Below are 26,157 nucleotides of genomic sequence, written 5' to 3'. Positions count from 1 at the left end.
GAGAGCTGTCTGTGTGACAGCTCTCCAACGACCAAACAGCGACGCTGCAGCGATCCGGATCGTTGTCAGTATCGCTGCAGCGTCGCTTAGTGTGACGGTACCTTATGAGGGATGGGCTTTATTTGCAATGATGCAGCTCCTATAAGATATCACAGGTATGTTCACGCTAAATATTGTGGATTTTTATTTGGTATGACCACATGATGAATACTGATACGGCTCAGGTGTCACTTTTATTTCTGTATCATGTGACGGTGGTCTATAAAAATGTTAGATCAATACAGGAAAAAATGCCAATCACATCTTACACTGAGACAATGTCCGTTAAAAAGTAAACTATATATGAATTCTAATTTCTAAAATACATTAAAATAATCTTTAAAATCAAACTGATACAAAAAAAAAAAAAAGTCCTGCCGACATCTGCCCCATCCTTAGGGCCGCTGATTTCTGGGGTGTTTCGGATCCTTTGAAAGTCTTTTCTGTTCTCTTTCTTTCTGCAACTAAAACATGAAATGCTCAAAAGAACGCTCTTGAACCCATGAATATCAATCAGTAATAGGATGGGAAATATCTTAGGCGTATTAAATGTTAGCAATGGATGAGACTTTATCACGTCGTCCACAAGCTGCAGGGAAGAATTGGCACAGAAATAACATTTGCCATTAAGGGGTGTATTCTGTCTGCAAAGTTTCATCGGTGCAGAGTGTTAAAATAAAATTCACATTAATCACACAACACAATGGAGCTGATTCTGGAAAATGTTTACGTTTTCTTGCGTAAAACACTCTGAAAGTCACTAAATGTCTGTGCCATGCGGAGATGAGCAACGAAATGAGACTACTGGTGTTTTCACACCAGATTCATCGAGGTCCGCACTGCAGATCATTAAAACTGATGTCGTTTCTTACGCTAGAAATGCTACTCCAGTGGAATAACATTTCTAGTGAGGGGCACACCACAAAGAGGCTTCGACAAATTCATTAAGTGGCGTGTGACTCAATGAATTTGGTATCTACCTGAGGAAGATAGCGTGCTGCTATCGAAACGCGTTGTGGAGTGCAATATATTTTTAATAAAGGTTTGTGCCTTTTAATTTTAACCATTTACCCTTTTTGCCTCAGCGCTCCTAAAGACCGTGTTATCCTTTGTTTTCCCATTTCATATCCCTCTTTGAGGATACGTGGCCTAAGGACCTGCGTGACTCCAGCAACGCCTCACTGCGGTCACGTGGTCTTATCCACTGACAACAGCAGGAAGAGTGGGTTAGCATGGCGTTTTCTCTCCCTCACCTCTGCGTGTTCACCGCAGTTATTCAGGGGTGCATAGCCACAGGAGGTTAGTGGCCCTTTGGCTTTCCCTAGCCGTTAAAGTCTTTTTAACCAACAGATTCTTCTCATTTGTGCTCCATGTATCTCTCTCTCTTTTTTTTTTTTTTTGCATCTTAATGAATTTGGCACATCGTACTTCAATGGTTACCTTTTGTATTGGAGACTGTATAAATATAGGGGAGAATCTAAAGACGTACCACGGTTAATTAGGTGCCATACTGATATTAAAGGGAATCTGTCACTTCTTATTTCGTATATAAACTGCGGCCACCGCCATCAGGGGCTTATTTACAGCATTCTATAATGCTGTAGATAAGCCCCCAATGTAACCTGAAAGATAAGAAAAACAAGTTAGATTATACTCACCCAGGGGCGATCCCGGTTCCGTCCGATGGGTGTCACGATCCGGCGCCTCCCATCTTCATACAGTGTCGTCCTCTTCTTTGCTTCCTGCCGCGGCTCCGGCGCAGTTGTCCCGATTTGCCCTGTTGAGGGCAGCGTAAAGTACTGCAGTGCGCAGGGGCTCTCTGACCTTTCCCGATGCCTGCGCACTGCAGTGCTTTGCAGACAAAGTACGCCTGCGCAGGAGCCGCGGCAGGAAGCAAAGAAGAGGACGTCATTGTATGAAGATGGGAGGTGCCGGACCCGGACTGCGACGCCCATCGGATCGGACCAAACTGGGACCGCCTCTGGGTGAGTATAATCTAACTTGTCTTTTCTTATCTTTCAGGTTACATCGGGGCTTATCTACAGCAGTTTATATATGAAATATGAGGTGACAGATTCCCTTTAATGTTACAGGATATCCTAGCCATAGTGGAAGTTGGGAAAATCACTTTAGAAATAACAATATTTTCTTGAGTCGCTTCCTTTAAGGTTCAGCCACATGTTCTTTCATGATCAAAACAGAATAACAACCATTTTTCTCCTTCTAATGACTTTATGCCTCCTACATTAATTGTAAGCCTAGTGCTATGTTACCAGTACTGTACCAGAGTAAGGAGTTACATACCCTTTCCTGATACCGCCTCTCAAAATATGCCATGTCCTGTTCTTCTGATGTTTTCAGACTGGACGCCTGATTATTTCCTTCAGGAAGTTCTAAACAGAAGTAAAAATGTTCATCCCATTTTATACAAAAAGTGTACAAGCAAACGGTGAAAGCTCAGCCGCCAGATCTATTGGGAGACCAAGTACTAGAGAGGATAAAAGGAACGCCATTTTAATTCACAACGTTATTGTATCAGTCGTGCATCACATGTATTAGCCATAGGAATTTAATGATATTTGTATTATTCACCATTTATAAAAGTGAGGGGAATATAGTGTGTGGCTCACTGCTTAGCCAGGATTAGCAGTATTTATGAAATGCAACCTTTTTTAGGGGGCTGCATTAATAACTTCCTTTTTTAGTGGTGAAGATTGTGCATGTCTCCATATTGGAATATTCTGGCAATAGAACATATTTTAGTAGCAGTCTTACAAAATGCAGACTGTCTAGGGTTAGAAATAAGTAACGGTAAAGGGAAGGCAACAGAACAGCATGAACATATGGTGCTGATCCTTAAGGCTCTGTTCACACAGGTGCTGAAAGCCTCCACCGGGGGTTTAGTCACTTTTGACTGCAAGAATAGTGAAGAATTCGGGGTTACTCTTACCCGGAATATGACGCCTATCTTGACAAAACTCTGACAGCTCCCATTATACTTCAATACGTTTTGGATCTGTCCTACAACAGATCCCTTAAAGCATCACAAAAACCATTGTTGTATATTTAGGTATGTGTGTGGGAAAGGATTTATCTGATATCATTAACATAAAGGAAAAATTTAATTTTATTTAAGGAATGGCTTTTCATATGACACATTTTAACTTCAGAATTCACTACCTTTAACGTTGGATGATGGCGGGCCATACGCTCTTAGAAATGGATGGGATCCACCATCGTCGGGAGTTTCCAAGAAACTCTTACTGGGAGCCCCTAAAAAAGTAAATTCAATATGATTTTGTTGACTATGATACATATTCTTTATGAAAAAATAATGCTTGCCTACTTAACCCATTAAAACCAGAAATACGGTCGGTGTGAAAAAAGATCTGAGACACTGTTAACTATCACATGCTTGTTCCTCATTGACAACTCAGTGTAGAAAACACTTGTCTCCATTCTCTGTAGAGATGTCAGTGGGTCCTGATAAAATTATCACATACGCAGATTTAAGCAAATTCCGTTGCACCTGATCATTTCAATGGGACTGACTGCCTGACTATCTTGGAGGACTAGATTTGATTCGCGGGACACCGTCCATCGTCCATGTCAGTAATCTGTGGCCGCTGTGCAGGAGCCTTATGATTAGTCGGCCTGGTAAAATGTCATTGTTGCGGCGTGACGCACATTAGACATCCCACTAGGAGAGTTGTGGATGCCCTTCAGGTAAGAGGCACTTTCCAGGGTTGCTGTACTGTACAGCGACCACAGATAGTCGACAAGGTCGTTGGACTCGGACCTGTGAATAGATTCACTTCATACAATGGGTCCTCTTTACTCTGCCATGAGATGAAAAGAGGAGTCAGACATGTTGAACTACAATCCCTGATCCTTTTGACCTTGGAGAAGATAGACTGACGCTAATGGTACCTCGCAGCCTACGTTGAAGTAGAGGTTGTCAATGTAAAAAACGAAGATGAGACAATACAGGATCAATAAATCCTCAAGGAGGCTAAAGTAATAATATTGGACATAAGAAAGAACAAGGGGCAATTAAGCCGGTATTATAAATGTCCCCAAAAAAGTTTAATTATTAGAACATGTGGCTTCTTTGTGTACATCTGTAGAATAAAATTTTTTTAGAAAGTGATATCACGTTCTTTAAAGAGGAACAGTCATCTCTTCTGACTTGCCTGTTACTTTAATACTGGTAGTCCCATGAGATAAGTTTGGAGCACCTTTTCTTAGAACTCTGGCCCTGCTTCATCAAACAGGTTTTTCCAGAATCCTGCCATAAAACTGTTTGAAATCCTGCAAATTGTGTGCGCAAATCGTAAATGCCACCTCTCCCAAGATTTTGAAATATGGGCAGAGCGGGGGCACCAAATTCATCATAATGTATACCACAGAAGTGGTGTAAATGACAACAGATATGTTCTCCAGATCGCTGGACCAGCATCCTTTTCCTTTGTCTGGAGGTAAATTATGTATTATTACACAATGTACAGAATATTAATATTTATTAAAGAATGGTTTTAATCTGGCGTCAGGCACAATAAGCCTGACAGGCCCAGCTCACACATTTGTTTCTACCTCATCTCCAAGGCGGCAGGGGATCCCGCACCTCCCCGTACCTTCCTGTCTTTAGGTGCCACGCAGTCTTACCGCCGCCCTTGTAGAGAGCAGGTGTGGCCTCTAAGGCTCATTGCGCCTGAAGGGTCTCACTAGTGAATGTTCATACTCTGTTTTTATTTTCATAACAATTGTTTATTTTGCTCGTTTTATGAATGAAAAATGCAAAGTTTGTTGATATTTCGTAGAAAAAAGAGGGTTTTCTTAGAAATGGCCTCTAAGACACATTACAGCCGAACACGTAATAATAATTTCTGATATAATAGGACCTCCTAACCTTGCTTTTCTCTGCCAATGTGTTTCTTCTTCTGGACTTTTAACGTCCGCATCTGAGTGAACTTGACTCCCGTAGCATCTAAGTGCCTTACAATTACGTTTACCTAATTTTAATGTTTAGTAACAGTTATGTCCTGAAATTATTTGGCGGCAGTTGTGAAATTTGACTACTTTTTGTTTTACTACTTTTATGATTATTAAATGTTTTTTTTTTTTTTTTTTTGCATCTGACTTTATGTACTCTCTTTTAATACATCCCTATGAAGGTCACCTGAAATTGAGATAACTAGATATAATAGGTGATTTTCCAGTCCGTGCCTATCAGGCGCACTGTGCCCAAACTCTGGTCAGCTAGAGGTGCGCCTGACTCAGGGCTAAGGGTGTCAGTGTCATTTTTCACCACTGTCACATAAATTACAATGTAATTTATACAGTTTTTGTTTTCTTATGTAGCCAGTTCACGTTTCACAATAATTAACCTGTTGAACAAATTCTTCAGATTATTTCAGTTGCGTGGGTACCCAACAGGTGTGTGGTTTTTGTTTTATGAAATATATTTGGAACAAAAATGATTTTTTTTTAGAAAATAAACACTTTTTGAAGTGTGCTTTATCTCCTAAATTTGTATTCATTTTTTTTTATAATTTTTTTTTATATTGTTATTTTATGCTTTGTATTGAATTATATTTGTTACATTCTATGCCCACAGAGAGGTTATAAAAGATCTCAGAGGAATATTACCTTTTTTTTTATTACTTAGTTGTTTTCTGTAACTGTGGCATCCAAAGGAGCCCCAGTTACAGGTAAGTCTTCCCCCCTGCTATGTCGGGCAGAACTGATGACCATGTGGCGGGAGCAATAGAAGCCTTGGCATTGCCAATGCTTTCATTTGCCACATAGCACATGATTGCTCTGTAATAGGCAAGAGATAACATCTTCTGTCTTCTCCTCAGGGTCCCCGGCTGTGTTTACTGAATTGCAAAACAGGGGCGTTAATGAAGCAACGCAAAAGATGGATGATCAGGAAGGGTTCATATTTCCAATACAAAACTAAATTATACTGTAAAACAGGGGTGTCAAACTGCATTCCTCGAGGGCTGCAAACAGGTCATGTTTTCAGGATTTCCTTGTACTGCACAGGTGATAATTTAATCACCTACACAAATAATGAGTTGGTGATTAAATTATCACCTGTGCAGTACAAGGAAATTCTGAAAACATGACCTGTTTGCAGCCCTCGAGGAATGCAGTTTGACACCCCTGCTGTAAAACTAAGGTATAATCAGAATATACTGAATGCTGTTAGAACTTGTAGATCACTTCTACCACAAAGCGTACTGATCCATAATGAATGTATCTACATACCGATACCACTTTCATCTAGCCTCATATACCCTTCAGCAAGAGAGCTGAAGCCAGTCAGTCCTCCCATTGCAGCGTACGGGACGTCGTGTCCAACAGGTTTTCCTAGAGCTTGTCTTTCTTCCTTAGTCTCCACAACTGTGTCGTGAGCGTACGCTGGCTGAGAACATCCGCACGTGAAAGAACTATGGAAGCCTGAGCAGTTCGAGCCTGTGCGAAAAGATAATAGAAGCAAATCAAAGAAATGTCAAGTGCCCAACCATGAATAGAAATCTATGAAGGTGTGCAAGAATCAAGCTTATCTTATAGTAAAAGGGTGGGGTAATTTGGTCTCTGGTCAGGCTTGACAATTAACTAATTAACCTATTGATTAATAGGTAGATGTAACCTCATAAAAATTATACTTACTTATGCCAAGATTGTTATATTTGCTACACAATTCCTCATGCTGGATTCCTCCTCCCATATTTCGTAAAGTGCAAACATTGTTTCGAGAACTAATTAGGTGTAAGCGTAATGCAAGGATTAAGTTACTAACACTCCAGATAGAGAAAACAGGGGTGGGTTGGCGATACCAGATCCATGGAAATACAAGTGCTTTTCACTAAATTAGAATACCATCAAAAAGTTAATTTATTTCATTTCTTCAATACAAAAAGTGAAACTCATATTATATAGAGTCATTAAAAACAGTGACATATTCCAAGTGTTTATTTCTGTTAATGATTATGGCTTACAGCCAATGAAAACCCAAAAGTCACTATCTCAGTAAATTAGAATAATTAACAAAAAACACCTGCAAAGGCTTCCTAAGCACTTAAAAAGGTCCCTTAGTCTGTTTCACTAGGCTCCACAATCATGGGGAAGACTGCTGACTTGACAGATGTCCAGAACACAGTCATTGACACACTCCACAAGGAGGGTAAGCCACAAAAGGTCATTGCTAAAGAAGCTGGCTGTTCACAGAGTGCTGTACCCAAGCATATTAATGGAAAGTTGAGTGGAAGGAAAAAGTGTAGTAGAAAAAGGCGCAATCGGGATAACCGCAGCCTTGAAAGGATTGTTAGAAAAGACCATTCAAAAAATGATTCACAAGGAGTGGACTACTGCTGGAGTCATTGCTTTAAGAGCCACCACACACAGACGTATCCAGGACATGGGCTGCAAGTGTCACATTCATTGTATCAAGCCACTCATGACCGATAGACAACCAGAAGCCAGAAGTGTCTTACCTGGGCCAAGGAGAAAAAGAACTGGACTGTTGCTCAGTGGTTCAAGATGTTTTCAGATTAAAGTAAATTTTGCATTTCATTTGGAAATCAAGGTCCCAGAGTCTGGAGGAAGAGTGGAGAGGCCACAATCCAAGCTGCTTGAGGTCTAGTGTGAAGTTTCCACAATCAGTGATGGTTTGGGGAGCCATGTCATCTGCTGGTGTAGGTCCACTCTATTTTATCAAGACCAAAGTCAGCGCAGCCGTCTACCAGGAAATTTTAGAGCACTTCATGCTTCCCTCTGCTGACAAGTTTTTTGGAGATGGAAATTTAATTCCCCAGCAGGACTTGGCACTTGTTCACACTGCCAAAAGTACCAATATCTGGTTTAAAAACAACAGTACACTATTCTTGAATGGCCAGCAACCTCGCCTGACCTTAACCCCATAGAGAATCTAAGGAGTATTGTCAAGAGGAAGATGAGACACCAGACCCAACAATGCAGTCAAGCTGAAGGCTGCTATCAAAGCAACCTGGGCTTCCATAACATCTCAGCAGTGCCACAGGCTGATTGCCTCCATGCCACGTCGCATTGTTGCAGTAATTGATGCAAAAGGAGCCCTGACCAAGTATTGAGTGCATTTACTGAACATACATTTCAGATTTTAAAATATTTTTCAAGCTGGTGTTATAAAGTATTCTAATTTACTGAGATAATGACTTTTGGGTTTTCAGTAGCTGTAAGCCATAATCATCAACATTAACAGAAATAAACACTTGAAATAGATTACTCTGTTTGTAATGACTTTATATAATATATGAGTTTCACTTTTTGTACTGAAGAACTGAAATAAATTAACTTTTTGATGATATTCTAATTTTTTGAGAGGCACCTGTACTTTATAGCTTCGCAGATGTAGCATTTTCATGGCTGGGAAACAAGGGATTCAATGGGTAAGGCTAGAAGCCTTGTCTTGCAAGACAAGAAATGCTTTTCACCTATTCACATTTTATAGGGGGGTGAAGGCTGCCTAGATGGAGATAGATCAACTTTGGCACTAATGTAAAAGGTGTGGGATGGGTAGGAGATTGCTGGGGATTACCGGTTGTTCCAAATTCACTCCGTTATGGAATAATCATAAGTTGTCAGAGTTTGGCAAATGTAAGTGGTTTGGTGGATGGGTGCTAAGCGGAATACAAATGTTGGCAAATTTACTAGAAAATGGTACACTTAAAGGGAACCTGTCAGCAGGAATGTGCACAGTAACCTACACACAGTGTCAGGTCGGCACCGTTATACTGAATGATTCCTTGGTTGATGAAATTAGTTTTGTGGTTGCTGTTTAATCTTTATTTTCAGTTTTGAGTTAATTTGCTCTTGCCCGTTGGTGGCCTGGAGTGGGGGGTCTTTATGTGGTGCTCTGATTAGGTATTCATAATGCAGACTGCTGACAGGTCACTGCTCCCTCACTGACCTGCCCCCTAGTTTGCACAATAAATATCTGTACATACTGAAGAAAAAAAACCCTTCTGCAGGCAAGTGGCCCTTCTGCAGCGCCTCCGCAGTAGCAGCTATCGGTGCATATAGGTGATCCGATGGCTGCTAGTGTGCATGCGCCAGCGGCGCCATCTTGCTTGGAAAAAAAATTCCTCCTCCAAGATGGCGCTGCCTGCGCAGTAGCAGCTCTAGGTTATCTCCGATAGCTGCTACTGCTCAGGCGGCGCCATCTTGGAGGAGAAAGATGCTTCCTTTTTAAGATTGGAGTTTGCTCGAATGTGGTATGACCTAGATGTGGGGTGGAGGACACACATATAATGCACATGTTTTGGGAATATAGGTGTTTGGGTTCATATTGCACAAATACAAAGGGTATTTGGGGTGTGACTTCAGGCGGACCCCAAGATGTGTGTTGGGGTATCTGGGAGAGTCAATGGATTTTGAATCCCTGTTAGCTATTGGTTTATCATTATCGAATACTATACCATGCTTGCAGACTAATTGCATTGCATTGGTTGGATGCTCAGCCTCCGTCAATCATTGAATTAATAAATAGAATAAATGATAACTGTGGATAATAACATATAATTACATATAATAATAACATATAATATAATAATAACATATCTATATGTGTGTAGTGACATATGTCTAGGGTTATATGTGTAACTAGCAGTGGTTGAACATCTGTCCTGAAACTGTAGACCTCACAAAGGTTACAGCATACATATCTTGAGAAGGCAGACTACTGTCTCCACTCTCGCCAGGGGGTCGTGCTGGGAATCAAGAAAAAAGGGAAACATTTGACACTTCCTATCTCTTTGAAGAGAGATGTCAATTACAGCCTGACACCATCTATTTGTGAGAACTTTTACACAGGGAATCTCAGAGCAAATAATATATTCATTGGGGGAGCGGCCGCAGTCCAATCAAAAACAAGCAATTATGATATTAACCTGAGGGGCTGGTCTAGAGATCTGACCTCCAGAGTAAAGCTATATATTAGGCCTGTATACAAAGAATCGTGTTCACATGTGGGGGCAGCCTGGAGAGCTGATGTGTTCCATTCTATATTTCACCCTCCCTCAGTGACAGAGTACCAGACTGCAATGTTCGATATTTCTGTAAGTTTTAACCTTTATTTTATAACTGTTTTGCATATTTGTATGTCTTTTTATTATCAGATTTTTACACCTTTTTCTTTACTGTAAGCATTAGTATTAGTAATTTCCGGGACTTATCGCCCTTGTATTCGGTGAGTGGTGGCAGCGTGTATGAGCGGGTGTGTAGCCTGGGTCGGTGTGTGATTTATGCTCCCATTACAGCATAGGACAGAGGTTGAATGCTGGACTGAGAGAGGGGAGATAGATTTACCCTTGCAGGCACAACCACCAAGGCACGTGCTGAGAGCGAGTACGTGACAAATTAGTGACAGCACAGAGGGGGATCCGTGGCAATAACATATGGTTTGTAAAAGGCGGTATATAGAAAGAGAAAAGCAATGAAGAGATTTAATAATATATGGAGACCCTGGTTGAATGTTCCAGGCCTACCGTCTGGTGCAGTGATGAGAGATAGGTCATGGCAGTTAATGGTTCCCATTTAGAAGGTTACAGTATTCCCGGGTTATGGTCAAAGGGGTCATAAAGTAGTTGCTTTAGGTCATAAAGTTTAGGGCCGACTCTTGAATTCAGGATATATGTGATATATTGTATTTGGTATATTGAAATATGTGCGATGATAAAAGTTCTTCGCTCTGCAGATCGGTGTGGGTCCCAGAAGTTGGACTTTCACAGATGAATCAGTTATTCCCTTAGTTTGTAAGTTTTGTCTCTTTTTTGGATGCAGAATACATAGTGGCTAGTGAAAGTATTCCATCCCCTTGCCTTTTTACTTATTTTGTTACATTACAACCTGTGTATAAATATTTTTGTAATCTGATTTATGTGTGATGCATCAGCACTAAATTGTCTAAGTTGGTGACGTGACAAAAATGTAGGCATTTACCAAGGTAAACACTGTCTGGTGCCAAACCAAGACAGCTCTTTACTCCAAGAACACAATCCTCATGATGAAACATGGTGGTGGCAGCATCATGCTGAAGCAATGTTTTTCGGCAGCAGGGACAGGGAAAATGGTCTTAGTCAAGGGGAAGATGGATGGTGCGAAATACAGAGATATTCTTGAGCAAAACCTGTTTCAGTCTGTCAGTGATTTGAGACTGGAACGAAGGTTCCCCTTCCAACAAAACAATGACCCAATGCATACTGCTAAAGCAACACTCGAGTGGTTAAAGGGGAAACGTGTAAATGTTTTGGAGTGGCCTTGTCAAAGCTCAGGCCTTAAAGGGACTCTGTCACCTGAATTTGGCGGGACTGGTTTTGGGTCATATGGGCGGAGTTTTTGGGTGTTTGATTCACCCTTTCCTTACCCGCTGACTGCATGCTGGCTGCAATATTGGATTGAAGTTGATTCTCTGTCCTCCATAGTACATGCCTGCACAAGGCAATCTTGCCTTGCGCAGGCGTGTACTATGGAGGACAGAGAATGACCTTCAATCCAATATTGCAGCCAGCATGCAGCCAGCGGGTAAGGAAAGGGTGAATCAAACACCCATAAACTCCGCCCATATGACCCAAAACCAGTCCCGCCAAATTCAGGTGACAGATTCCCTTTAATCCAACTGAGAATCTGTGGTCAGATTTGAAGATTACTGTACACCAGAGGAAACCATCTTACTTGAAGGAGCTGGAGCAGTTTTGCCTTGAGGAATGGGGAAAAATCCCAATGGCAAGATGTGGAAAGCTCATAGAAACTTTTCCAAAACGTCTTTCAGCTGTAACTGCCGCAAAAGGAGGCTCTACAAAGTACTGACTTTAGGGGGTAAATAGTTATGCACGCAGAAGTTTTCACTTATTTTGTTGTTTGCTTCACAAAACAAAGAAAACCAAATGTTCAGTTGAAGGCATGTTCTTTACATGAGCTTATGCAAGCCCACCAAAAAATTAAAATTCCATGCTGTGAAGCAACAAAACACAACAAAATACCAAAGGGGGGTGGGTGGGGATACTTTAGCAAGCCACTGTATGTGCTTTGTCTACAGTATGTTTTTAATAAAGTTAGTTTTATTTAGCAAATAGAAAGCAAAAACAATGCAAAAATGTTTGTTGTGTTTTTGAGGCTTTTTTCACGTTCTTATGGTTTTATATGCGTTAAAAAATGCTGAAAGAATTGACATGGTGCATTTAAAAAATGCTGCAGTTACCAAATTCGGTCAGGAAAAATAAAAGGGTGAGCATCAGATTTGTAAAATGTCATAGCTTTTTCTGGTACTGCAAAAAGGATTTAATTTGCATATAAAAAACAATGCAAAAACACTGCATATGAACTTGGACTTAATGTCCACTTCTCCCTTAAAAAAGTCGAGAATAAACTCTAGCAGCAGAGACTCCGAGAAGGTTCTTGGTATTGAGAGCAGCTCCTGGTCTCTCTGTTCCCGTTGTCCTTTCAACTATATTCAACCATAACAGAAAGGTGGGCTTTAGTTTGAGTCAGGAAAGTGAGGGGAAAGGAAGTTCCAGCTCCTGTAGTGCTGGCAGAATGTTGATAAAGAGACACAACCTACTCAAAGGAGAATATGATAATCTGAACAGATCCTGGACTTATTAGACTGGTTTCAGCCATGATTTTCTGTCTAACAATTTCTGCAGATGTAAATCCAGTATGGTCATTGACACTTGCTTCGGCAATACCAGCATCGTAAAAAAAAGATGAAGCAAAACCTTGCCAGCATAGAAGCAGAACTTACAAATAGTTGTGATCATTGTGACGCGATGAAGGGAATCGCTCTTACATTTGGTGCAGTTGTAGGATCCTGTAACACTGTGGTCATCGGCGAAGTGCTTACATCGGCAGCGGATGGGTTGTGAGCCATTCAGAGGGGCGTAGTGGTAGGACTTGCATGGGCATTTACTGACTTTACACGGCAACAGAATGGGACGATCCTTCGGAAGCTCCTTAAAGTCTGTCTTATGCTGTTTATACCTAAAGAAAGTAAATCGGGAGTTTAATCACATTTTTACAGCCACACAACATTGGGTCCCTAAGTTAATTTTCCGGTGTTTTTTGAAGCTTCCTACACTTACATGCAATAGTCTGATACCTGAATCTGATGAGACTAGAAATTGCTGGGAGGTCCATTCTGGATGTAGCCCTTGTGGGCCAGAGTCCTCAGTGCGTACAGACCAGAAATACATTCATGTGACTGTAGTGAGACTGTGTATGCTGAAAGACCACCAGTGTGAATTGTGTGCTAGACAACTCCGCTCTGTTTGCTGCTTAAGGCCTGTTTCACACATCAGTGGCTCCGGTACGTGAGGTGACAGTTTCCTCACGTACCGGAGACACTGACACACGTAGACACACAAAAATCAATGCATCTGTGCAGATGTCATTGATTTTTTGCGGACCGTGTCTCCGTGTGCCAAACACAGAGACATGTCAGTGTTCGTGGGAGCGCACGTATTACACGGACCCATTAAAGTCAATGGGTCCGTGTAAAACACGTACCGCACACGGACGTTGTCCGTGTGCAGTTCGTGTGCCGTGCAGGAGACAGCGCTGCGCTACATTAAGCGCTGTCCCCCCCACTAGTGCTGAAGCCGCGATTCAGCGTTTGCTGCAGAGAAGATATGAATAATAGTGTTTAAAATAAAGATCTATGTCCGCATCTTCTCCTGTATGCGGTCACGTGGGGCCGCTCATTTACAGTAATGAATATGCGGCTCCACCTCCCATAGGGGTGGAGCCGCATATTCATTACTGTAATCGGCGGCCCCACGTGACCGCATAGAGGAGAAGATGCGGCCAGAACAGGAAGCAGCGCCGGCAAGGGAGCGAGCCGGGTGAGTATTTTCAGAACAGCGGGGGGGCGCACAGGGGGCACATAGATCTTTATTTTAAACACTATTATTCATACCTTCTCTGCAGCAAAAGCTGCTGCAGGGAAGATATGAATGGGGCTTCAGCACCAGATGCTGGTACGTGTGGTACCCAGCACGGTGCGTGTGGTACCCAGTGGGCACACGGGCGGCACACGTGTGCCACACTGATGTGCTACAGAAACGTAGGGGCACACGGACACGGATAATTCCGGTACCGATTTTTTCCGGTACTGGAATTATCTGGACGTGTGAAACCGGCCTTAGAGCAGAAGGACATAACAGATGGCAGGCCCTACTCCAACTCTTATCTGTTTTCTCTAGAATAGTGGAGGTTTTTTCCTCCTGTTGTGGTTTTTGCTGTTAAGTCTAGGACTGGCAAGTGTGAGGACCCGTGATGTGGGTTGCCAGCTTACATATTGTGGCCATAATATTAACTAATACCTTACATATTTTGATATGTTCTTGTGCACATTTATTTTTACTTTCTGAGGTGCAGTTGGGCCCTGATGGCTTTCTAAGTTGTGGCCTCTGTTCACACAGGACGCAGTGCAGCTAGCACTGGGCAGCCCGCCACAGGGCGTTACTAATAGGCTATAACCCAGATGCTGCGCATACTCTGTGTGAACACTGCTGCAGATTATCTGTTTGCACTGGTGTGCCAAGTGGCCAATCCCTGATTGTAGGCCGGCTGCCTCATTTGGTATTACCGAACCTGTGCAGTCGCCATTTTTACTTGGGCCCTCTGCACCATGATAGTGCATTTGACTTGAGGACTAGACAGGTAAGCATCTTTGCCTGTTTTTCTGTGGTGTCTTTTCCAGAATTGTGGAGTTTTTTCCTCCTGTTGTGGTTCCAACTCTTATCTAGTAGAGGTGATCCTCTGAGTATTCCACGTTTTACTCTTTTGGAATCCACCATATGGTTCCAGATATATGGGCCTATTTATTTAGAGCTAATTTTTCTGATCTTTACTAAGGGGGAGTTGCCCAAAGGATTCTTTGGGGCGTGACTTTAGGCTTCTATGCATTATTATCCTGTGAGTACCGCCCTCTTGTAAAGACTATAAGGCCGGGGTCACACTTGCGAGTGCAATGCGAGAAACTCGCGCCTCAATACCCGGCACTGCCGCTGGCAGTTCAGACCGGAGCGTTCAGGTGCATAGAAATACAGGCAGCCGCACACTCCGGTCCCGAGTGCTGGCGGCAGTGCTGGGTATGGATGTGAGTTTCTCAGGTTGCACTCACAAGGGTGACCCCGGCCTAAAAGTAAAAATGCCCAAATCTCTGGGAAAAAAAGTGGAACAATCAGGAGAACAGTGGGAATAAAATAAGAGTAAAAACTCGTGTCTTTTGAGCCGGTCACAGATCTTCACAATCTTCCTTAACCCTGCTGCTCTGTTGGTCAAAAATGACCGACTTTGAACTTCAATATTCTTTAAAATATTCAAGATGCGGCTCTGAAACCCGTGGCCGACCGACCCATCCTCATTTAAGTCAATCAACCACAAGTTTCAGAACCGCATCTTGAACACCCCAAAAAATACCAAAGTTCAAAATAGGTCTCCCCAGACCGAACAGAACAGCAGGGTTAAAGAGATTGTCCAGGTTTTTCACTAAAGTCTCCAGCTACGCTATGTGCGATATGAGGATTCTCTGATGCCGGTGTTGAGACTGAGAGGCCATGTGGCCACAAGTAGGCGATGTGCAAACTTCCCGTCACATTCTGACTAGACGTGCACGGCCTCGCACAGTACAAGTGAATTGAATGAGGTCGTGCACGTCTAGTCAGACTGTGGCTGGAAGTATGTACATAATATACTTGCGGTCACATACCCTCCCGGTCTCGCAGCTGACACCAGAAAATCTTGACAGCACGAGCTGCGAGGATTCACAAGTCTGTAGTCACGTAGAGTAACTGCAAACTTTCATGATAAACCTCGACAAACCCCTTTAAGAGCATCTCCAATTCTGGAATGAAACATATTGTATATATTCGGCCATTATCTTAAATGGGCATCATGTAATGCTGAATTTCCTTATAGATTCCCCATGTACCACCTAGTGTCTTTCTGCTCAAGGTGTCTGCATTCTTTAAAGCGGGGTTCTCCAATGTGTGTTGGGTCCATGAGGTGTGGCTCGTGGGTCCAGGACGTGTGGCTCGTAGATCCATGACGTGTGGCTCGTAGATCCATGACGTGTGGCTCGTAGATCCATGACGTGTGGCTCGTAGATCCATGACGTGTGGCTCGTAGATCCATGACGTGTGGCTCGTAGATCCATGACGTGTGGCTCGTAGATCCATGACGTGTGGCTCGTAGATCCATGACGTGTGGCTCGTAGATCCATGACGTGTGGCTCGTAGATCCATGATGTGTGGCTCGCGGCTGTCTGCCAGCTTGGTTCATGAAGGTCTGCAGATGGTGACTTTTTTGAAGTGCAGATCTGGACGCACATTCACCGGCCATGCCATGGGGGAGGAGGGATAAATATGATCAGTGTATTAGTACCTGTGCGTGCAGAAGCAGGGAGTCTCGGGGCCCACAAGCTTGCAGTCAATTCCTGTTGGTGATCTCCAGCTGACGAACAGTCGATTTTGGGCTCTCGTTGGCAGAACGGTTTTCTTGTACGCTTCATATTCTTCTGGAGTAAACATTTTACCTCCATCATCTTCGCCAACAATTCTAATTAAAAGATGGTTTAAAACGGTAAATCAGATGATGGCCAGTGTATGGTGGTCTACAACCTATGTCATTAAGATGGCGAAGAGAACTCCGAATCTTCCAACATAATTCTTTATACATTGGATAATAACTATATGCAATGAGCTCCCTCTATGGGATTAAGATTATGTTTGTTTGCTTTTATGAGAAAAACAAAGCTTTGGCTCTATAAAGATAATGTATATTAATACAATTTTGCACCTAAAATTCACAAGGTGTTTAAAAATGGAGATTCACTTTAATTATGATTTGTCAAAATTGCAGCTGCACAAGGTATCAGTGGGACAGAAAGCAGCGCAAAAGTGTTTTCTACACCTTTAAGCACACAGAGTTAAAGGGGTATTCTCAAATTGTTTATTGAAAAGTTCAGAGTTACAGAAACCAGCTGTGCACCATGAAAGATAAAAGCTATCATTACAGGAGAATGATAGTGGATAGAAAAAAAACAAGTCAATTGCAAACTTGCTTATTTTTATGTTGTCTAACTAGTTAAAGGGGTTATCCAAGGCTATATTATGTTTTTACTGTGGGACCAAGAATTAATAGACAGCTACTAACTACCTACCTGTTCTGTCCAGCGCAGATCTCTGCCGCCACACAGCCCTCCTCCCAGCAATTCTGCAGCTTTCACTGAGATCTCATCAACAGGGCAGCAACTTCTCTTCCCCTCTGTTGAAGGGTTGTGACCACCGATAACATGCCATCTTCAGCGCTGCCTAAGGGTACCGTCACACTATACGATTTACCAACGATCACGACCAGCGATACGACCTGGCCGTGATCGTTGGTAAGTCGTAGTGTGGTCGCTGGAGAGCTGTCACACAGACAGCTCTCCAGCGACCAACGATGCCGAGGTCCCCGGGTAACCAGGGTAAACATCGGGTTACTAAGCGCAGGGCCGCGCTTAGTAACCTGATGTTTACCCTGGTTACCATTGTAAAAGTAAAAAAAAACAAACAGTACATACTTACATTCTGGTGTCTGTCCCTTGCCGTCTGCTTCCCGCACTCACTGACTGCCGGCCGTAAAGCGAAAGCACAGCACAGCGGTGACGTCACCGCTGTGCTCTGCTTTCACTTTACGGCCGGCAGTCAGTGAGTGCGGGAAGCAGACGGCAAGGGACCTGACGGACACCGGAATGTAAGTATGTACTGTTTGTTTGTTTTTTACGTTTAACTGTGGGAAGCCGGCTGTCAGTCAGCACGACCTCAGCAGTCACAGCCCATGGACACAGCAGCGCAGAAGAGCAGTTTTGTTGACATTTAGGCACTAAATTGCCAGTAGGTGCAGTCAGTGACCGCTCTGAGCCACCGGCAGATAGAACCGGCAGGTGATTGCTAACTAGTTAGTAACTGGCTGCCTGTTAGCTTATAGTTAAAAAAAATCATTTATTCCTGGATAACACCGATAAAGCAATTCAATAACGTGAGAATACCCATTTAACCATTTCAAGACCTGGCAATTTACCCCTGTTGCTGACTGGCGTGATGTAGGGGTAGAGACCCTGATTGCAGCGATGTATCACTTACTTTACTGGATGCTGCAGTTTTGATTATAATAAACTAGACCAGATCTACAGTTCAGATCAGCTCCATCATGGGGACAGAAAGCTGGAAATCATAAAGGAAACAGATCCAACCTCTGACAGACGGTTGCAGACAAACCCCATTGCTGAGGTGCCGTAAAGACTGACCGGAGTAGCGGGCGCTCTGCCTAGTCATCTAACGGATGAAGGTGCCCCTCTCTGGGGATCCCTCTGTCATCGATCCCACCAGGATACCCTTTATAGGGGTTTGCCTACAATAGGAAATCCCAGTGAAAGGCTATCAGTGTATGACCAGTGAAGGTCCTGGGACCCCGCAGATCCCACAGTGAAGGGGGCAGCGCCACCAGCTCCATTCTCCTATAGAGAGATCGATCCAGAAACTGGAAACCCCATGGACATCTTGTATCCAACAACCATAACACTGAGACCCCAATCCCAGGCTCTGCCCCTCTGGGCACATGGCCTCCCGACCCATCACTGCCGCCGCGTCCCGCACTAGCAGTGGTCGCCACCACCTCCCCGTCGCCTAGCAACAAGCGCCGTCAGCCTCAATGAACACTGCGGCCGCCTCACCTCCTGTACTGCACGTAGTCATCTATGGCCCCCGCAGCCCCCTGGAAGTGCAGCCTCTCCATGACTCCCTCAGGTAGCTGCTCCGGGAGGAGGAAGGAGCTGACACGGAAGGGAACAGGCGGCACAAGGAGGGCGGCTCCCGGGGACACAACCTGTCGTCAGCGAGGTGTGCACGGAGCGAGTACAACCAGGCCACGGCTCCTTGTGCGGAACTACAGCTCCCAGCATGCCAGCTCTACCTTTGCTATGCAGGGAATTCTGGGACTTGTAGTTCATGTAGTGCAAACTAGAGTAAAAGGGCATTAAACATAACGTTACCATACCAACGTTTACAATAAAGTGTTACCATAGTCGTTTACAATATAATGTAACCCTAGTAACATATACGCTATAATGTAACCATAGTAACGTTGTTACCATGGTAACATGTACACTAGACCCATACAATGTTACCATACATTGTGACTGGACGTATTATTCACGAGTCCTCCACTTTGTAACGTGTGCAGAATATGAGGCGTCCTGTGTGTTTAGATGGTGCCTGAATTTGGTTGGAAGAAGATGGCGGACAATCTAATATATAATTGCCTAGAATACTACTTCCTGCAATTTGTGCCAACTTCCTGTCCGGAGCTAATGTCCGGAGATAAGTGACGTCAACAGTGTCCAGTGTCTGATTGGTTGCCGCCTGCTGCGAGCGACCAATCAGAAACGTGCCGTACTGTGACACACTCCGCCCGCCATTTTGGTGTGATTTTTGAATTTTTACCTCACAGCAAGTTTCTACTGCGTGGAGGCGGGCCCAGTGACGTTGCTCTTCAAGCTCCTGCCGAATTTCGTCAAAAAAATGATAATACCATTTACCAAAACTATATATATTTAGTTGTGAAGTGGTTCAGTGACATTTTCACACCAATTTTGAACTTTTGTTTGGTGTTTTCTCCATATACTGCCTCCCCTCATAAGCATGTTCATGGATCCTGTGTAACTGTACCTTAAATAACAAGAATTGTCAAGAGCTGGTGAGTGCAGCCATTTTTTGTTCTTTCTTACTATTATTTATTAATTGTATTATTCTTACATTTGAATAAATAAAGTATATATGGATTCTAGACTCCCGATTCTTTAGAATCGGGCTGCCATCTAGTCTACAATATTAGGCTGCAGTCACACTAGCAGTATTTGGTCAGTATTTTACCTCAGTATTTGTAGCCAAACCCAGGAGTGGGTGATAAATACAGAAGTGGTGCATATGTTTCTATTATACTTTTCCTCTAATTGTTCCACTCCTGGTTTTGGCTGAGGTAAAATACTGATGTAAAATACTGACCAAATACTGCTAGTGTGACTGCAGGCTAATAATGTGTTATGACACACTGGGGTAACGAGTCTCCATGGCAGGGGCCGCTCCGGCTCCATGCTCTTAATGGTTTTTTGGAAGCATAACATGGCCTCTGTCGGCCCTTATATGTCAGTAGATCGTGCTAGTAAACAGAGCGATTCCTTTCGGTGGGGTCTCGGGATGGCGTCCATTTATTACGTGTTCTCATGTGTACGTTATATAGATGCATTTATAGCTCACGGAGTACTGATGCCGATGTGACCCATTTACCGTATACTTTTGGAGCTTTTCCCGACCAACATGCTAAACATAACCCCCCAAAAAGGCAAACACATAGGACCTGATTCATTATTGCATTTGTGCTTGTTTTTTGTTTACTTTTTAGTGTTTTACGCCACTTTTTTGTTGGGGCCATATTCATCTTTCTAAGTTTTTTAGGTTTTTGTCTTTTTTTCTTCAGTTTTCTGCTGTGGGACGGAGTTTAGGGTTACCAGATACTTTTTACTGATTGATTATTTGCAGTTTTTTTTAAAAGTGGTGAATTTTGACGCAAATGTGCTCTAGCGCATCTATGCGGAGCGAGCTGCCAATTAAAATGCCGTTGCGCGCTGACAACCTGCAGTTTAGTGAGCAGGGCATGGAACGAAGATTGTAGGTTACAGAGCCCTGCGCTGGAGGTTACAGATTACAGAGCCCTGCGCTGGAGGTCGCAGATTACAGAGCCCTGCGCTGGAGGTTACAGATTACAGAGCCCTGCGCTGGAGGTTACAGATTACAGAGCCCTGCGCTGGAGGTTACAGATTACAGAGCCCTGCGCTGGAGGTTACAGATTACAGAGCCCTGCCCTGGAGGTTACAGATTACAGAGCCCTGCGCTGGAGGTTACGGATTACAGAGCCCTGCGCTGGAGGTTACGGAGCCCTGCGCTGGAGGTTACAGATTACAGAGCCCTGCGCTGGAGGTTACAGATTACAGAGCCCTGCGCTGGAGGTTACAGATTACAGAGCCCTGCCCTGGAGATTACAGATTACAGAGCCCTGCGCTGGAGGTTACGGATTACAGAGCCCTGCGCTGGAGGTTACGGAGCCCTGCGCTGGAGGTTACAGATTACAGAGCCCTGCGCTGGAGGTTACAGATTACAGAGCCCTGCGCTGGAGGTTACAGATTACAGAGCCCTGCGCTGGAGGTTACAGATTACAGAGCCCTGCGCTGGAGGTTACGGATTACAGAGCCCTGCGCTGGAGGTTACAGAGCCCTGCGCTGGAGGTTACAGATTACAGAGCCCTGCGCTGGAGGTTACAGATTACAGAGCCCTGCGCTGGAGGTTACGGAGCCCTGCGCTGGAGGTTACAGATTACAGAGCACTGCGCTGGAGGTTACGGATTACAGAGCCCTGCGCCGGAGGTTACAGATTACAGAGCCCTGCGCTGGAGGTTACAGATTACAGAGCCCTGCGCTGGAGGTTACGGATTACAGAGCCCTGCGCTGGAGGTTACAGATTACAGAGCCCTGCGCTGGAGGTTACAGATTACAGAGCCCTGCGCTGGAGGTTACGGATTACAGAGCCCTGCGCTGGAGGTTACGGAGCCCTGCGCTGGAGGTTACAGATTACAGAGCCCTGCGCTGGAGGTTACAGATTACAGAGCCCTGCGCTGGAGGTTACGGAGCCCTGCGCTGGAGGTTACAGATTACAGAGCCCTGCGCTGGAGGTTACGGATTACAGAGCCCTGCGCCGGAGGTTACAGAATACAGAGCCCTGCGCTGGAGGTTACAGATTACAGAGCCCTGCGCTGGAGGTTACAGATTACAGAGCCCTGCGCTGGAGGTTACAGATTACAGAGCCCTGCGCTGGAGGTTACGGAGCCCTGCGCTGGAGGTTACAGATTACAGAGCCCTGCGCTGGAGGTTACAGATTACAGAGCCCTGCCCTGGAGGTTACAGATTACAGAGCCCTGCGCTGGAGGTTACAGATTACAGAGCCCTGCCCTGGAGGTTACAGATTACAGAGCCCTGCGCTGGAGGTTACAGATTACAGAGCCCTGCGCTGGAGGTTACAGATTACAGAGCCCTGCGCTGGAGGTTACAGATTACAGAGCCATGCGCTGGAGGTTACAGATTACAGAGCCCTGCGCCGGAGGTTACAGATTACAGAGCCCTGCGCTGGAGGTTACAGATTACAGAGCCCTGCGCTGGAGGTTACAGATTACAGAGCCCTGCGCTGGAGGTTACAGATTACAGAGCCCTGCGCTGGAAATTACGGAGCCCTGCGCTGGAGGTTACAGATTACAGAGCCCTGCGCTGGAGGTTACAGATTACAGAGCCCTGCCCTGGAGGTTACAGATTACAGAGCCCTGCGCTGGAGGTTACAGATTACAGAGCCCTGCCCTGGAGGTTACAGATTACAGAGCCCTGCGCTGGAGGTTACAGATTACAGAGCCCTGCGCTGGAGGTTACGGAGCCCTGCGCTGGAGGTTACAGATTACAGAGCCCTGCGCTGGAGGTTACGGATTACAGAGCCCTGCGCCGGAGGTTACAGATTACAGAGCCCTGCGCTGGAGGTTACAGATTACAGAGCCCTGCGCTGGAGGTTACAGATTACAGAGCCCTGCGCTGGAGGTTACGGAGCCCTGCGCTGGAGGTTACAGATTACAGAGCCCTGCGCTGGAGGTTACAGATTACAGAGCCCTGCCCTGGAGGTTACAGATTACAGAGCCCTGCGCTGGAGGTTACAGATTACAGAGCCCTGCCCTGGAGGTTACAGATTACAGAGCCCTGCGCTGGAGGTTACAGATTACAGAGCCCTGCGCTGGAGGTTACAGATTACAGAGCCCTGCCCTGGAGGTTACAGATTAGAGAGCCATGCGCTGGAGGTTACAGATTACAGAGCCCTGCGCTGGAGGTTACAGATTACAGAGCCCTGCGCTGGAGGTTACAGATTACAGAGCCCTGCCCTGGAGGTTACAGATTACAGAGCCCTGCGCTGGAGGTTACAGATTACAGAGCCCTGCGCTGGAGGTTACAGATTACAGAGCCCTGCCCTGGAGGTTACAGATTACAGAGCCCTGCGCTGGAGGTTACAGATTACAGAGCCCTGCCCTGGAGGTTACAGATTACAGAGCCCTGTGCTGGAGGTTACAGATTACAGAGCCCTGCCCTGGAGGTTACAGATTACAGAGCCCTGCGCTGGAGGTTACAGATTACAGAGCCCTGCGCTGGAGGTTACAGATTACAGAGCCCTGCGCTGGAGATTACAGATTACAGAGCCCTGCGCTGGAGGTTACAGATTACAGAGCCCTGCGCTGGAGGTTACAGATTACAGAGCCCTGCGCTGGAGGTTACACATTACAGAGCCCTGCCCTGGAGGTTACAGATTACAGAGCCCTGCGCTGGAGGTTACAGATTACAGAGCCCTGCGCTGGAGGTTACAGATTACAGATCCCTGCGCTGGAGGTTACGGAGCCCTGCGCTGGAGGTTACAGATTACAGAGCCCTGCGCTGGAGGTTACGGATTACAGAGCCCTGCGCTGGAGGTTACAGATTACAGAGCCCTGCGCTGGAGGTTACAGATTACAGAGCCCTGTGCTGGAGGTTACAGATTACAGAGCCCTGCCCTGGAGGTTACAGATTACAGAGCCATGCGCTGGAGGTTACAGATTACAGAGCCCTGCGCTGGAGGTTACAGATTACAGAGCCCTGCGCCGGAGGTTACAGATTACAGATCCCTGCGCTGGAGGTTACGGAGCCCTGTGCTGGAGGTTACAGATTACAGAGCCCTGCGCTGGAGGTTACGGATTACAGAGCCCTGCGCTGGAGGTTACAGATTACAGAGCCCTGCGCTGGAGGTTACAGATTACAGAGCCCTGCGCTGGAGGTTACAGATTACAGAGCCCTGCGCTGGAGGTTACAGATTACAGAGCCCTGCGCTGGAGGTTACAGATTACAGAGCCCTGCGCTGGAGGTTACAGATTACAGATCCCTGCGCTGGAGGTTACGGAGCCCTGCGCTGGAGGTTACAGATTACAGAGCCCTGCGCTGGAGGTTACGGATTACAGAGCCCTGCGCTGGAGGTTACAGATTACAGAGCCCTGCGCTAGAGGTTACAGATTACAGAGCCCTGCGCTGGAGGTTACAGATTACAGAGCCCTGCGCTGGAGGTTACAGATTACAGAGCCCTGCGCTGGAGGTTACAGATTACAGAGCCCTGCGCTGGAGGTTACAGATTACAGAGCCCTGCGCTGGAGGTTACAGATTACAGAGCCCTGCCCTGGAGGTTACAGATTACAGAGCCCTGCGCCGGAGGTTACAGATTACAGAGCCCTGCGCCGGAGGTTACAGATTACAGAGCCCTGCGCCGGAGGTTACAGATTACAGAGCCCTGCGCCGGAGGTTACAGATTACAGAGCCCTGCGCCGGAGGTTACAGATTACAGAGCCCTGCGCCGGAGGTTACAGATTACAGAGCCCTGCGCCGGAGGTTACAGATTACAGAGCCCTGCGCTGGAGGTTACAGATTACAGAGCCCTGCGCTGGAGGTTACAGATTACAGAGCCCTGCGCCGGAGGTTACAGATTACAGAGCCCTGCGCCGGAGGTTACAGATTACAGAGCCCTGCGCCGGAGGTTACAGATTACAGAGCCCTGCGCCGGAGGTTACAGATTACAGAGCCCTGCGCCGGAGGTTACAGATTACAGAGCCCTGCGCCGGAGGTTACAGATTACAGAGCCCTGCGCCGGAGGTTACAGATTACAGAGCCCTGCGCTGGAGGTTACAGATTACAGAGCCCTGCGCTGGAGGTTACAGATTACAGAGCCCTGCGCTGGAGGTTACAGATTACAGAGCCCTGCGCTGGAGGTTACAGATTACAGATCCCTGCGCTGGAGGTTACGGAGCCCTGCGCTGGAGGTTACAGATTACAGAGCCCTGCGCTGGAGGTTACGGATTACAGAGCCCTGCGCTGGAGGTTACAGATTACAGAGCCCTGCGCTGGAGGTTACAGATTACAGAGCCCTGCGCTGGAGGTTACAGATTACAGAGCCCTGCGCCGGAGGTTACAGATTACAGAGCCCTGCGCCGGAGGTTACAGATTACAGAGCTCTGCGCCGGAGGTTACAGATTACAGAGCCCTGCGCCGGAGGTTACAGATTACAGAGCCCTGCGCCGGAGGTTACAGATTACAGAGCCCTGCGCCGGAGGTTACAGATTACAGAGCCCTGCGCCGGAGGTTACAGATTACAGAGCCCTGCGCCGGAGGTTACAGATTACAGAGCCCTGCGCCGGAGGTTACAGATTACAGAGCCCTGCGCCGGAGGTTACAGATTACAGAGCCCTGCGCCGGAGGTTACAGATTACAGAGCCCTGCGCCGGAGGTTACAGATTACAGAGCCCTGCGCCGGAGGTTACAGATTACAGAGCCCTGCGCCGGAGGTTACAGATTACAGAGCCCTGCGCCGGAGGTTACAGATTACAGAGCCCTGCGCCGGAGGTTACAGATTACAGAGCCCTGCGCCGGAGGTTACAGATTACAGAGCCCTGCGCCGGAGGTTACAGATTACAGAGCCCTGCGCCGGAGGTTACAGATTACAGAGCCCTGCGCCGGAGGTTACAGATTACAGATCCCTGCGCTGGAGGTTACAGATTACAGATCCCTGCGCTGGAGGTTACGGATTACAGAGCCCTGCGCCGGAGGTTACGGATTACAGAGCCCTGCGCTGGAGGTTACAGATTACAGAGCCCTGCGCTGGAGGTTACAGATTACAGAGCCCTGCGCTGGAGGTTACGGAGCCCTGCGCTGGAGGTTACAGATTACAGAGCCCTGCGCTGGAGGTTACAGATTACAGAGCCCTGCCCTGGAGGTTACAGATTACAGAGCCCTGCGCTGGAGGTTACAGATTACAGAGCCCTGCCCTGGAGGTTACAGATTACAGAGCCCTGCGCTGGAGGTTACAGATTACAGAGCCCTGCGCTGGAGGTTACAGATTACAGAGCCCTGCCCTGGAGGTTACAGATTACAGAGCCATG

General features: G+C 45.9%; 1 protein-coding gene across 6 annotated transcripts; it reads right to left on the bottom strand.

The window, feature by feature from the left end:
• Positions 1-214: 214 nt before the first annotated feature.
• FAM221A (family with sequence similarity 221 member A) lies at positions 215-19,007 on the bottom strand. Of its 6 annotated transcripts, none has more exons than XM_069729855.1 (7): positions 18,800-19,007; positions 16,468-16,641; positions 12,872-13,062; positions 6,313-6,519; positions 3,220-3,312; positions 2,344-2,432; positions 215-503 (listed from the first exon to the last, which is right to left on the bottom strand). In XM_069729855.1, exons 1-7 carry the CDS (start codon positions 18,859-18,861, stop codon positions 435-437), a joined length of 885 nt encoding a protein of 294 aa, XP_069585956.1. In that variant the 5' UTR covers positions 18,862-19,007; the 3' UTR covers positions 215-434. The 6 variants fall into 6 exon arrangements, with proteins under 6 accessions (XP_069585956.1, XP_069585955.1, XP_069585954.1 ...); XM_069729854.1 differs by having other exon boundaries at positions 12,827-13,062; positions 18,800-18,986; XM_069729853.1 differs by having other exon boundaries at positions 16,019-16,641; positions 18,800-18,984.
• Between the last annotated feature and the right edge of the window lie 7,150 nt (positions 19,008-26,157).

Source organism: Ranitomeya imitator, chromosome 6 (assembly GCF_032444005.1).
Source record: "Ranitomeya imitator isolate aRanImi1 chromosome 6, aRanImi1.pri, whole genome shotgun sequence".
In the NCBI taxonomy this organism is placed as follows: domain Eukaryota; kingdom Metazoa; phylum Chordata; class Amphibia; order Anura; family Dendrobatidae; genus Ranitomeya; species Ranitomeya imitator.
Note: the sequence above shows the minus strand (reverse complement) of the source record. Positions and strands in the feature narration are given on the sequence as shown.